The 13,326-nt window shown below is 40.9% G+C and overlaps 1 protein-coding gene across 1 annotated transcript in view; it reads right to left on the bottom strand.

Moving 5' to 3' along the window:
• Positions 1-13,326, bottom strand: part of CADPS (calcium dependent secretion activator) — a 799,713-nt gene that overhangs the window by 454,322 nt on the left and 332,065 nt on the right. Inside the window, exons 9-10 of the mRNA XM_087866885.1 lie at positions 7,882-8,032; positions 5,731-7,019 (exon numbers count right to left, since the gene is read on the bottom strand). Coding sequence (XP_087723011.1) covers positions 5,731-6,180 — 450 coding nt within the window. The 5' untranslated portion in view covers positions 6,181-7,019; positions 7,882-8,032. The remainder of the gene's footprint in view (positions 1-5,730; positions 7,020-7,881; positions 8,033-13,326) is intronic.

Below are 13,326 nucleotides of genomic sequence, written 5' to 3'. Positions count from 1 at the left end.
GAAATGTTAAGTCTTGATAATGAGGAACTGCATTGCCCAGCAAGAACTATCAACTGCTACAGTGAGAGGGCACATTAGAGATTATCTAAGGCTTCCCCATCCCTCTCTTCATATGAAAGATGAAGAAATTACCCAGAGATAGAAGCTGACTTGCCTATTAGCCGTGGTTTACTAGTGGTAGCATCTGAGCTCAAACATAGTTTGAGTTTTGAGATATATATATATATCCTTTCTCTTCATCATCTAGTTTTCTTCATTCTCTCAAGAAAGTCATCTGAATCCCTAGATCCAGCCATGCCTATAGCCACCCAGCATTGAATGTTTTTCTATTACAGACACCAATAAATCTTTCCTTTCCCCTTTGTTTTCCTTTTGATTTAACCACTTGAGTTGGGTTTTTGTAACTTGGAACTAAAAGAATTGGACTAACAGTGTCCCACAAACAATGGCTCCTTTCCACATTACTGCTACCTCAGGCTCTTCTCCAGACTGGGATACCTGTCTTCCTGTAGGCTGATACAAATCATACAAGTTCTTTAAGACCTAATCCTAGCTACTTCCTCCATGGAGATTTTCCCTACTATTATATCCAATTCCGTGTGTACGCAGGCACACACTCATTCTCTCTTTCCCTACACTTTAGTATTTGTAATCAGCATCTTACAACTTAACTTATTTGACATGTGTATATGTTGGCTTCCAGACTAGAACATAAGCTCCCCAAATCAGGAACATATCTCACAGGTATCTTCTGGTTCTTCAACCAAGCCTGGGAGAGACAGTGCTTGGTGCAAGGAGTAACTAGTCATCTATTTAAAACTAACATAACATAATAAAAAATTAAAAAAAAAAAAACCACTTAGTTCTAAGTTAGGAGAACTCTCTTAATCATTCCAGCTTAAGTTGTATAGACACCTGGCCCCAAATCACATACACTGATTATATTTTAATGCAATAACAAATGACTGTATATGAAATTTGCTTTTGTAGGGGAAAGATCTATGAATCATTCGACTTTTACCACTATACACAGTACAATTCTTCAGGAATGAAGGATTTAATTTCCTTTGTTCTTCAGTCCAGTTTTAAGGAAGCATGAGGCTATTCCAAGAATGTAATGAGGCAAGAGCCCTCTCTTACTTTTTTCGGTATTCTGCATCTTCAGAATTTCTCTGCTGGTACTAGTGCAAAACAGTTCCTGCCCATTGCACCAAGCAGATTGGAAGGAAAATGCCAAAAAGCATATATAAAGATTTCAATTCTTTTTCTGATGAAGAGAAGAACAATTCTTTTTGAAGGAGTCCTGGTTTAATAGCCATTTCATGCTCTCGAAAGGTTAGAGCATTTATTTTTTAAAATCCAAATCATATGTTGCATTGACAAGGCTACTCTTTAGAATTTTGAATAGTAGAGCTAACCCAAATGCCTTAAAACATATCTGAATGGATGAACCGCTGTTATGGATTTAAAATATATACATACACTCATGCACATATATAGTTAACTAGGACTAGGTCTTAAATTTTAGGAAAGCCAGGCGCTTTTGAGCCATGACCAACTCACAAAGTCAAGTAAGAGAATTTCTGTGGCTAACAGTGACTCAACATTAGCCATAATTTCATGGCAAGATATGAGGTGAATCACGTAAAAATGAGTAGCTTGAACTTACAACACATTTGGTCTACTCATAAGGTCCTCTTGAATGAAACAGGAGTTCATATAAAATAAACATGATTTTAGGATTGCCCCTTTCCCTCATTACATACATACACACACCAATATACAGGTACACAAACGTATATATGCACCCACATTCATTCATAATCCAGACATTATACTTCCTAACCAATTAAAAAATTGGTCATGCCAATCTACATATTACACAGAATTGTTTACTGCTTTTACATTCCCTCAGTAACATCTATAAGTAACTAGTTTACTTGAGGTAGTCATTCATCACCGTTACTACATTATTTAGAAACATATGGCACAGCTTTGCCATGCCAACTTCTAGGTATTCACTTTACCAGTATAACAAAAGAGGACAAATAAAAAGCACAGAACCGTTTTTCAAATTGTCATTTATAAGCAGCTGAAACATACACTGTGATAGTCAGAAGGCTAGATTTTTGCTTTGGTCATTAATTATCATTACTAGCATGTCATATTTAGATTCACTGTAGTATAAGAAAAGTATACTTTAAATGATAAAAGATATGTTTTCACATAGTCTATTCAAAGTCTCTTCTTTTAACTGGGGAGATTACTGGAATGACCAGGCACTCTTTTCCCCAGGAACAGTGAAACCAAAATAATTAACTAACAAAATGATCCAGGAATGGTAACTTCTCCCTCCCTGCTCCTTTCCAATTGTTCTTCTTGGCTAAAACTGCACAGAGAGCCTGACTGACAAGTCTGGTGTTCTGATTTACCAGCCAATTGCCCATCTCTTTCCTTCATACTTTTTATGAGGTTAATATCTAAATGTCCATTTTGCCCGTGTTGATTTGATAGTTGCCCAAAGGAGAGGAACGGATCTCTCTCAACTCAAATAGAAGAAACTCTGGGTTAAAAAAAAAAAAAAAAAAAAGTACACCTGACATGTTGTCAGGATGCTAAGATTCTATTTTTCACTCTGGAATATTTCTGGCCAGGTTGCATATTAAAAAGACAGGATTTGAAATCAGAATAACCCATGCCTCAGTTTCCACTTGTTCTCCTATCTACATAGTACTTTAGGCAAATTATAAAAACTCTGAGTCTCCATTTTCTCTTCTAAAAATTAAGATGGTAATTCCTACATTGTTAGAGTTAGGAGAATTTAAAGTGATCAAAGAACGAGAAAACAAATATAAGTAAAAACTAAGGAAATTTCTAAACTACCTATTTTTGTGACTCATGTATCAATATTGGTTCTTTAACTGTAACAGATGTGCCATACTACTGTAAGATACTAATAGGGGGAAGCTGCGGCTGGAGTATATGGGAACTCTCTGTATTATTTTCTCAATTTTTCAGTAAATCTAAAACTCTTCTAAAAAAATAAAGACTATTTTTTAAAAAATGATCTAAATGAAGAGCCTTGCACATGGCAGGTTCTTGAAAAAATTGAAACCAGTGTTGTGATATAGACTATTCGGTTTCATAAAGCATCTTATACTCTGTACAATATGATCTTTTCTTCTCCGGCTCTGTTGGGGTATAGCAGACATATAAGATTGTGTCAGTTTGAGGTGAACAGCATGATGATTTGACAATATGATCTCTTCTCTTCCCCAATTCAACTTTTTCATAAGCAGTCTTCTCTGGCTCCCTCCATATCACTCTATTCCCTTCTACATCATTTTCCCTCTAGCTGTTTCTAATTCATCCATTTCTATTGTACTATAAATCTGTGTATAGTTTACAACCAGTTATTGTTTCTCCAAGACTAATTTTGGTTTATCAATCTCATTTATTGGCCTTAAATTTTACCACAATGCTTATGCAAACATTTCCATTACTTTCGGTGACTACTCATTTAAAAAAAACCACATCAAAGTTCCAAGCTTTCTACTTGGGAGAAAAATAGTAAAACATTCTTTTCCAGAAAGATACTAAACACTTAAAGATACAGAAATGGAAAAGCTTGTTTTCTTTTGTAATAAGGGGATAGATATTCAGCTTCCCAGTATAGCCAACAGCCCTGAGGCAGCTTTGCTGGAAGATGCATTTAGCACTAGTTTGCTGCAATAACTAAAAATAGTTTGACCAAATGCCAGTGTTATCAATCTGTCCTGTAGTCTCTTTGATGTTAAGGTCATGTGTAAAAACAGAACCCACTTTCCCCTCAAAACCACAGCTTTGAACTGATTCAGGTAAAACATGCAACCAGACCAGAAAAACTTAGCCTCATGATGATCTCTTCAGGTAGCTGAAGTTTCTGTTTAGAGAAGAAATGGGCCACTGCGAGAACATATTTCTCTCCCCATTCTAGTGCTGAATGTTAGCCTCTATTTAAAGGACAGAGCTCTAAAGGCTTTTGACTGATGAAAAAATATAAAACAAAACTTTGCTTTATCAGTTTTATACTTTTTTCTTTAAATCACAACAGTTTTCATTGCCAAAGGAATAGGGCATCTTTGGGTGGTGCTGTTATTAATGGGATAGATTTTGACGATGACATTTCCCCTGCTATAAAGACACAATTAGCATAATAATTCCAAGCTGAAACTTGAAATACCAGGCCCTGTACCTGAACCCAACACCCAACCTTAATAGAAAAATCCAAAAACTTTTATTGTTCTGAGGATACTTTTGTCTACTGTAGTTCACAATATTGAGGCTGAAAAAGCAAGGGGCCACTGATGAGGGGTAGAGAGTGGAGTGTGTAGCCCACCTGCTATTCCCCAACCAGGAAATGAGTTGTATTTTTAATAAAACTGATAACCAACCTTGTGATAGCTGAAATAAATCATCAGCTCTGGGTGGTGTGTGTACATATACAAGCAAAACAAACAGAGAAATCTGTGCTAACTTAAGATAACGGTGGATAAGTACAGGAAACCTAACACTCTACTACAGCAACACGGAATTCAGTCTTAAGTGACAGCAACCAAGAAATTCACTACTTTAAGAAACCGTCCTCTGGGGGCTTCACCGGACACTCTTTCAAAATGGAATTGACAAATTCACTTAAAAGAAACAACGGAATGCTTACTTTCTTCACTAACTCACTCCAAATGGGGACCTGACCTCTTCTCTTCTGGTCCCATCACTGTCCCTTATCCTGCAGTTACCTTCCCCCTTCTTCCTCTGGCTTGAGAACAGCTGATAGAAATAGGCACTTTTTTCACATCAAAAGCAGTCCCGAGCCGCCTCAGCCCTGCCCCAGCCTCAGACACAAAAAGCTTTTGATGCTTGTAATTGCGAAGCTCTTTGCAGCTGCACTTTATCAAGCCAAAAGCGGCTGGGCTTGGAGGGCCTCGGAGAGCCAGAAGGTGGCGGCGAAGTCACCTTGGGAAGAGAAGAGGGTCAAAGGGAGGAAGGTAGACAAGCTGACCCCGGCGGAAGGACCAGAGGGCGTGCCCCGGCTCTGGGGTCACTGAGGCAGGGGGATTAGGGGTAACATCAGCCACAGGGGGAAGCGGTGCCCGAGGACCCTTAGACGACCCTAGTCGGAATCAGCTGACCCACAGTGTGACTGGAAGCTTCACCTCCCGGGCTTGCTTTCTCCCGCCTGCCCCTGCGGCTCTCACGGCTGGGCGAGCCTCGCGCTGCTCCGAGGCGCTCTCTAGCTCTACACCGGTGCCCCCACCTGCCGGGCGCCCCCGCCCGCCGAGCGCACGCCCAGGAAGGCGGGCCCAGAGCTGAGCGCAGCCGCCCGCCGCTGGAGAGTGCCGGGAGCCCGGCAAAACGAGCAAGGCCTCTCTGGGCGCCGCGGGCTGCAAGTCACTCCCGGAGCCTTCCGGGCCAAAGAGCAGGACCTCCGCCTAGCTCCCCAGCGCTCCCGGGTGGGGCACACGGCCCTGAGGTCCAGGCCCCTCGCAGGTCCCCGGCAGCTCCAGGAGCGCTTGGAGCAGGGGCCGGGCCCGGTAGCGGTGAGGGGGCCTCGTAGCCCCTTCCCCAGGGCGCGGTCTCCTCCTCTTCCTCCTGCTCCTCCTCGCCAGCTGCGCCGCCAGCTCCCATTGTTCGCCCCGCCCGCCTGGCGACGTCCCGGCGCCGCTCCCCGGGCCTCCCAGGCGCACCTACCTTCTGCTGCCGGCGAGCCATGTCGGTGGGCTGCTTGGCGTTGAAGGGATAGGCGATGCAGCGCATCACGAACACATAGAGCTGCAGCCTCTTCTTCCTCTCCTCCTCCTCCTTCTGCAGCCGCTCCAACTCCTCCTTCTCCTTCTCGCTCACCACCGACGGGCTGGGGCTGGAGGGCCGGCCGCCACCGGCGCGACTGCTGGGCTGCAGCCCCCCGGCCCCGCCGCCGCTGCTCGCGCCGCTGCCCCCACCGCCGCCGGCGCCTACCCCGGCTCCGGCGCCGGCACCGCCGCCACCCCCAAGCCCGGCGCCGCTAACGCCGCCCGAGCCCTCGCTGGTGCGGCTGGGAGACAGGCGCGCGCCGGACGCGGCCGAGACGAGAACCTCCTTGCCGCTCTCCTCCTCCACGATCTCATCCGATTCCTCTTCGCTGGACGAAGGGTCCAGCATGGTGGCGCCTGGGGAGGGGGGTGGTCCTTGGAGCCCTGGGCTAGGGGTGCAAAAGATGGGGGGCGCTGGAGGCAGCTGGGGGTCGGCTCCCCGGGATGGGCGCTTCTCCCCAAATCAGGGAGCGGGCGCTGCTGCTCAGCCTCCGCCGCCGCGACTGCTTCCTCTGCCCGGCGATCGGGAGCTGGGCTCAGACCCAGGAGCGCGAGGGGAGGAGGGGAAAGGAGAGGTGCGTCCGTGGACCGGAGGTGGGCAAGGGGGAGAATCAATTGCGAGCCCCGAGCTCGCAGCCGGATACCATCTGCAGCCGCTGAAGGAGGCGCCTCCAGAAAAGATGCCGAGTGTTGCAAGCTGTCGATGCAGCCAAGAGCCTAAGAGGCATCTTGCCGATTGGGGAGGGAGCGGCGCTTACGTGTTTATTGGCTTAACTCTCCCGTGTCCGCTGCGTAAAGGGTGGCTGCAGAAGGCTGGAGCTGGGAGAGCGTGGAGCGGCTCCAAAGTCAGAGCTTCAGTACCGACCGTAACACTTCCCCACACTCCTCACCCCCTCTCCTTTGTGGATAATTTGATCCCCAGTTCTTGATCCCCAGTTCTCACTGCCTCGACCTCTCTCACTCTCCCTCGGACAAAAAGTTGTTGGGGGAGGAAGAAATAGAGAAACCAGTATTGACTTCTTGTTAGCGAAGAGTGGGCGGTCTATTTGGAGACGCTGAATCCAGAGGTCTTGCGGAGAGGAAGTCGGTGAGATCCCGTACAAGAAAGAAAGAGTTTATCTCCTTTCCGCACACCTCTTCACACCCGGGGCTTGTGGGCAGTGGGGCTTGGCAGCTTGTTTGTCCCACCTGTGTAAACATTGATTCCAGCAATTTACAAACACCCACTCATTAAAAGTGAATCAAATTTTGAATTGATTGGTGTATGGACCATGTAGCTCAATTATTTAAGTAGAAGCCCCGCCCTTGCCTACCCCGCAAAAGCTATAATGAATATTCTTCAATTCCAAGAACTGAGAACACTTTCTGCTGAGGTAAGCATACCAGAGAAATAGAAAGGTTTCTGGTTGCTCAGCCCTTTCTCTTTTCTGGCTGCTGGAGGATCTGGGTGGAGGAGTGGGGACCCTGAGATCAGACAAAGGCACCCCAAGAACTCAGCGGCATCAACATCCGATATGTTAACTCTGTCTTACTGTCTTCATCCCTGCTTCTCGGTTATCTATTAATTCAAAGCAGCAGATGGTGTCTTCCTTCCCCTGCTCCTTTCACTTAGGCCAATAAACGCGGCGGACAAGGGAGCTGGCCAGCGTGCTGAATCTAATCAGCGACCCGCAGATGGATTGAAAACAAACCAACACCCTCTACCCTTGGATCTTAGGCTATCTAGAGACCTTTCTCCACCTCCGCCCACCCCCATCTCCTATATTTATGCATTTTCTAATGTTCGAATTATTCCTAGATACTCGTAGGAGTTATTGTAAAAGTGTAGCGTGAATTTAAAGTTTACATCACATCTGTCTTTATGTATTTTCAAATTTACCATGAGTTTTACTGCAGGCTTCGATATTCAAGTGAAGCTTTCTTACTAATTTGAGAACTAAAAAGGAACTAAAAACAACATTTGGCTTCACATTAACTCCAACAATCCTGTTTGAGGCTTTGAATTAGTAATATATGTATAGCTTATGTTTGACTCCACCACCATACTCACCTCAAGGACATGACTATGTGGCCATCACACATTCTGTATCAATTTAAAACAAATAATCCAGCAATGTGGAAATTATTACAGTTTTGCAGTCCTCACTTTTTAATTATTTTGAAGAAGTAAAGAATGTTCAAATCATGTGGTATTGGTTTCCCTGGAACAGAAAACATAGTAGGCCAATCAATTGATAACCTTTATTCAGCACCTTTTTGTGGAGTGATTATTTTTCTAGTCGCTTGGGGTAGATGGAATTTTTAAAAGACATTCTCTTAAAGAGTCTATAATCTCCTTTGGGAGATACAATATAAACATGTGAAAAAGATTAATAGCACTTATTTCAAGGCAACATATCAACAAATCCAAGTTAGTAAACTGCTAAAATCTTGCATGAATGAAACAACTGGGAATGGAAAAGAATTCTGTGTTTCTCAAAGAAGAGAGTTAAATTTTAAAGGAAGGAACCATATGAATGAATGGTGAAAAGAGAAGATATTACAAGTGAAAACGTACTTGACAAGGCCATAATGATAAGACAAGGGACCAAGTAAGGTACAAAGTGTTATGGAGATGGGGTACGGGTAGGTAAGGGAAAAGTGGGGAGAATAAAAGAAGCTGAAATAATAATGCATTTGGCCAAGTAGAGGGATCATGTTTAGGGCACAAAAATGAATTAAGTTACCAAGGGAGAATATGGTGATTTGAGGAGGGAGTGATCCTGAAGGCCAAACAAAGGCCATTTACCAGTTAAATATTTCTTCTTTAAGCAAGCTTAAGCATTTAAGTATTATTGCATTAGACACTGGGAGAAGAGTGACCATGAATTCTGTCTTCAGAACCGTTTGGAACTTCTCAATTGCTATAAAAAGGTTTTGTTTACTGTTGTATTTTTACAAATTCCTTTGGCATTCTTTGGGGTATTTTCCCCAATTATACTCATTAAAACAAAAACTCAGTGCCTATGTTTTGTTAATCATATAAACATATGACTTGGGTATTAAATGTAACATTGCATAGCTAAACCTAAGAATCTTCTCAATCCCCCCATGAGTTTTCAGAGAGACTTAAACAGATTTTATGAGAAAACTTTTACACGTTTCTTTTCAAATGGTGTGCGTTCTTGTCTTTTAAAGTATACATCCTTTTAAGGATATCTTTTACCTTAGCTAAAAGTTAATTCAAAGTCCTTGGGGGCTATTACAGCTCTTTGCTACTGCTAAAGATAAGCTATGCCAACCAGAACTCCTTAGACATTTAAACCAAGAGTCGGCTTTCTAGATACAAATTTTGATGAACAAGAATGAAAATAACCCCAGAACATATCCAAAGGCTCTTAATATTTGTTTGCCTTTTGTTAACATGCATGTTCTTATTTTTAAAAATATCATTATACCATCAATTCTAATACAATCACTATATTCTCGAATAAGTTATTTTAGATACTTGCATGTTTGCCCCTACCTCCAGTTCTGCTTTGTAAGAAACCTGAATAACCTCAAGGTGATGGAATAAATTTTAGTGAGCCATCTGGAGACCATATCATGAAAGCATTAGTTATAACATTGATTTTTTTAAAAATCCCACCCACTAAAAGCAAAGTCTAGAGGAGATGGAAACAACTGAAACATTAACCCAGGGTTTTCTCATCTAGACCATCCTCCTCTGAAGTGTTTGCTGTGATCCTGTAAAAGGCCACAAGTATGAGGAGTTATGAGAGTCATTGGCAATTGATAGACACTTTGGTGAAAAATAATCACTTTTTTATGTCACTCATATAACAATCAAGTAACACTGAGTTTAATGGCAATTTTAATGTTTTTATGTGTTTTTTACTAGAAGATAGTTTGGTTGAGTTATTTTTTTAAAATCTCATAACAAGTTTCATATTATAAAGATGTAATCATAATCATCTCCAATCAATATTTCTTTTATTTTTAAAATTTTAGGAATAGCTCACAAGCACTAAAAGGGGAAATATGAACCTTATGAAATACCTATGTCAAGTTAAATGCTTGGGCTCTCAATCTAGGCAGTTCTGCTTCTGCTACTTAACAGCAGAGTTATTCTGAGAAACTTACTAATGACTCAGACTCAGTTTCCTCATCTGTAAAATGAGGGATGATTGTACTCACTTCCCTTGGAATGTCAGGAAAATTAAATTAGATATTATATTAAAAGGATTTTTCAACAAATTAAAAGTAGAATTACCATATGATCCAGTAATTCCACTACTAAGTATTTTACCCAAAGAATATGAAAACATTAATTGGGAAAGATATATACACCCCTATGTTCACTGCAGTATTATTTACAATAGCCAAATTATGGAAGCAGCTCAAGTGTCCATCAATAGATGAATGAATAAAAAAGATGTGGTATATATATACACAATGGAATATTATTTAGCCATAAGAAAGAATGTGATCTTGCAATTTGCAATGACATGGATGGAGCCAGAAAGTATAATGCTAAGTGAAATAAGCCGGTCAGAGAAAGACAAATATTATTTGATTTTACTCATATGTGGAATTTAAGAAACAAAACAAAAAAGCAAGCAAAGAGACAAACCAAAGAAACAAAAAACAGACTCTTAACTATAGAGAACAAACTAATGGCTACCAGAGGGGAGGCTGGTGGGGGGATTGGTGAAATAGGTGAAGGGGATTAAGAGTACACTTATCATTATGAGCACTAAGTAATGTATAGAATTGTTAAATCACTATATTGTACACCTGAAACTAATACAACAGTGTATGTTAACTACACTGGAGTTAAACAAATTTTTAAGTATTTTTCAATAGATTTTAGGTTTAAACTTTTTTTTTTTCAATGGTAGAAGGGCTTATAATAAATGAGATGACCAGAACTTGGGCACAAATAATTAAAAGGAAAAACAACATTAAAGACACCAAATAATCCAGGAATAGGTCCTTAAATAATAGAATATTTGCCTATTTATTTCATTGATCTTTGTCTTATTTTGGATAGTATTTTCAGGGACTTAGAAAATGGTTTATTTTCTTTGAGAAAATTACTCTTCATCATTACTCTTTATCATATGATAATTCTTACTGAAGTGAAATGAAGTAGGTTAGGATGGAATTAAAGGACAATCATAAGACTAAAAATAATAAAATCGAGCCACACAAAAACATCTTCTTTCACTCCAGGCAATAAAACATGTTTTAGAATGATAAATAATACTACTTACAGGAATTGGTTTTGGAAAACCACCTTATTAGTTAAGATAAAAAAGAAAAACAGAACAACATATTTTACAATAAATATTTGACTTGAATTCTGAAAACCAACTATTCACAAGGGTGAATTCCTCACATATACAGTTTCTTTTAATAGAAGTGAGAGCTAGATGTTGTGTAGATTGAAATGCAGTTTATGCTGGTGTTTGCGAACTAAGTGGATAATTGAGTCCTTTGCATTGACATGGATATGGCAACATGCCAGCAAATAAAAGAGAAAAAAGGACCCACATATATATTGCTATGTAAGATATTACATAGATAGTTTGCCTGATTTGCAAAATTCTCCAATTTGGCTTACCTTGGTAAATGCTGCTATCATTATACCTTCATCTTCTTGAAAAGATTTTTCTGGGTTGATTATCCGGGTTATATTTAATTGTTTTCACAAACTACATTGGCTTTAGATTGGGAAGTTTTCTGAGGATTGAAAGTAGGAATGACTGAAATCAGGGTGTTTTTTTATTAATAAATTTGTTTTCCGTTTTAAATAATTGAAAATAGCAAGTTCCTTCAATTGCGGCTAGCTTAAAACATGAGTCTTTGGATACCTTATCTTTTGGAGGAGGAAAGTGAGTAGGAAAAAAAGGTTAAGAGAGGTTTGAGGAATGAAGGGAAAATAAGTGAAAATGTAAGCATGGGTCCTGATCAAGGGGGTCCTGATACTATCACCTAGGTCAGGGTTCTATAAAGATAAACATATTGCAGGAAATGCTCTAAATTAGATCTAGTCACCTACATGCCAAACCAAACTAGCAAAGAGAAGTTCATATATTAAGGCCTGCTCTTTTGTCATAAGAGTGCCCTTCTTCTTCTTCCCCTTCTTCTTAGGGTGACACTGACTCTGCTTCCATAGGAGAGTCCACTATTCCAGCCCATTGTCTGTAAGAACACCATACTCTTCTCTTGTTTCTTTCATCAATAGGGATTTCCTGCCTGGTGTGTTTCCAAAAGAATATTTAGGGAGATGCTGACATGTTGTTATTTTTCACTTACAAGTTGTACCTAATGATTTACCATGAGGAGGAATGAACTCTTTTAAGAACCTAACATTCCTTTGTGACAGGATTTGGTATACTCCAACTGCGTACTTATGAGTGTACAAATCCTTTTCTTTCATTGTCCTTCATCCTGTGTGGCTCTTGGGAGACATATGCAAATAACAAATACAGATGAACATCACAATGTCACTGTGATGATTACTAGGCCAGGGCTTAATACTTCCCCTGCACAGAACTCTGAAAATGTTCAAGTAAAACATATATTTTGGCTTTCTATCTAAGCAGAATCTCCACCTTCATAATCCAGAATTCATATTTTGATGTTTTATCACTTTCTGGAAAGTTTCAAGATACAGGAAGATGAAATAACAATTGGTACCATTAGGCATGTCTAAAACAAGAGATATGCCCCAAGATTGCTGGCCTTGAATCCACTCACCCCAGTCACATGGGAAAAAAAAATAGAAGAGATATACATGGGTGCCATAGCTCTTCAATGCACAGTGACCTGCCCACTCATAAACATGCCTCAACTGGCATATATCATCTAATAAATCTGATTAATATGCTCTCTTCTTGAAGAGGAGATAGGAAGTAGGAAAACACACTGGCAGAGAGCCAGAAGCTTGTCTTTCTCCCTGCAGGATCATAACCCAAGCTACCAACCTTTCACCAAGTGGCTCAGGCTCTCACTCTCCCGGATTATTCTGCAACCAAGAATCTAGATGAACCTCTGCACTTGTTTTTTAAGATTGAGTCTCTATTAGGTATATTTATTTGGAATTCTGGCACTCTTCTTGGCAATGTCTTTGAAAGAGATAAGGAGATAATGCATGTGTGTACTTAGAACAAAGTCTAGCCCATAGTAAGCTTCTGATAAATGCCAGTGGAGATGGTGATGCTGTTACAAAATTTTATTCAAAATAACAAAGCTAGGCCCCATTTTTGTTTTTTTGGGGTTTGGAAGAAGGTAAGGGGGTATGGTGTACTAAGGCCAGTGAAAAACTTCTTGACCCTCAAGAGAAAGGCAACTTAGCACTGGAAAGCTGTGGTAGTCTATGAGAGTCAACACCAGGGGGACAATAAAACAGTTCTTGCAGGGAGTGGGTGTTGTGTTCTTCCAGTGTAGATTTAATACCCCACCCCCACCCCTGCTCTACCCATTCTGATATTTTAGTCTACTTTTACAT

This window comes from Ursus americanus, chromosome 14 (genome assembly GCF_024610735.1).
Source record: "Ursus americanus isolate L20-20 chromosome 14, mUrsAme1.1.p, whole genome shotgun sequence".
In the NCBI taxonomy this organism is placed as follows: Eukaryota; Metazoa; Chordata; class Mammalia; order Carnivora; family Ursidae; genus Ursus; species Ursus americanus.
Note: the sequence above shows the minus strand (reverse complement) of the source record. Positions and strands in the feature narration are given on the sequence as shown.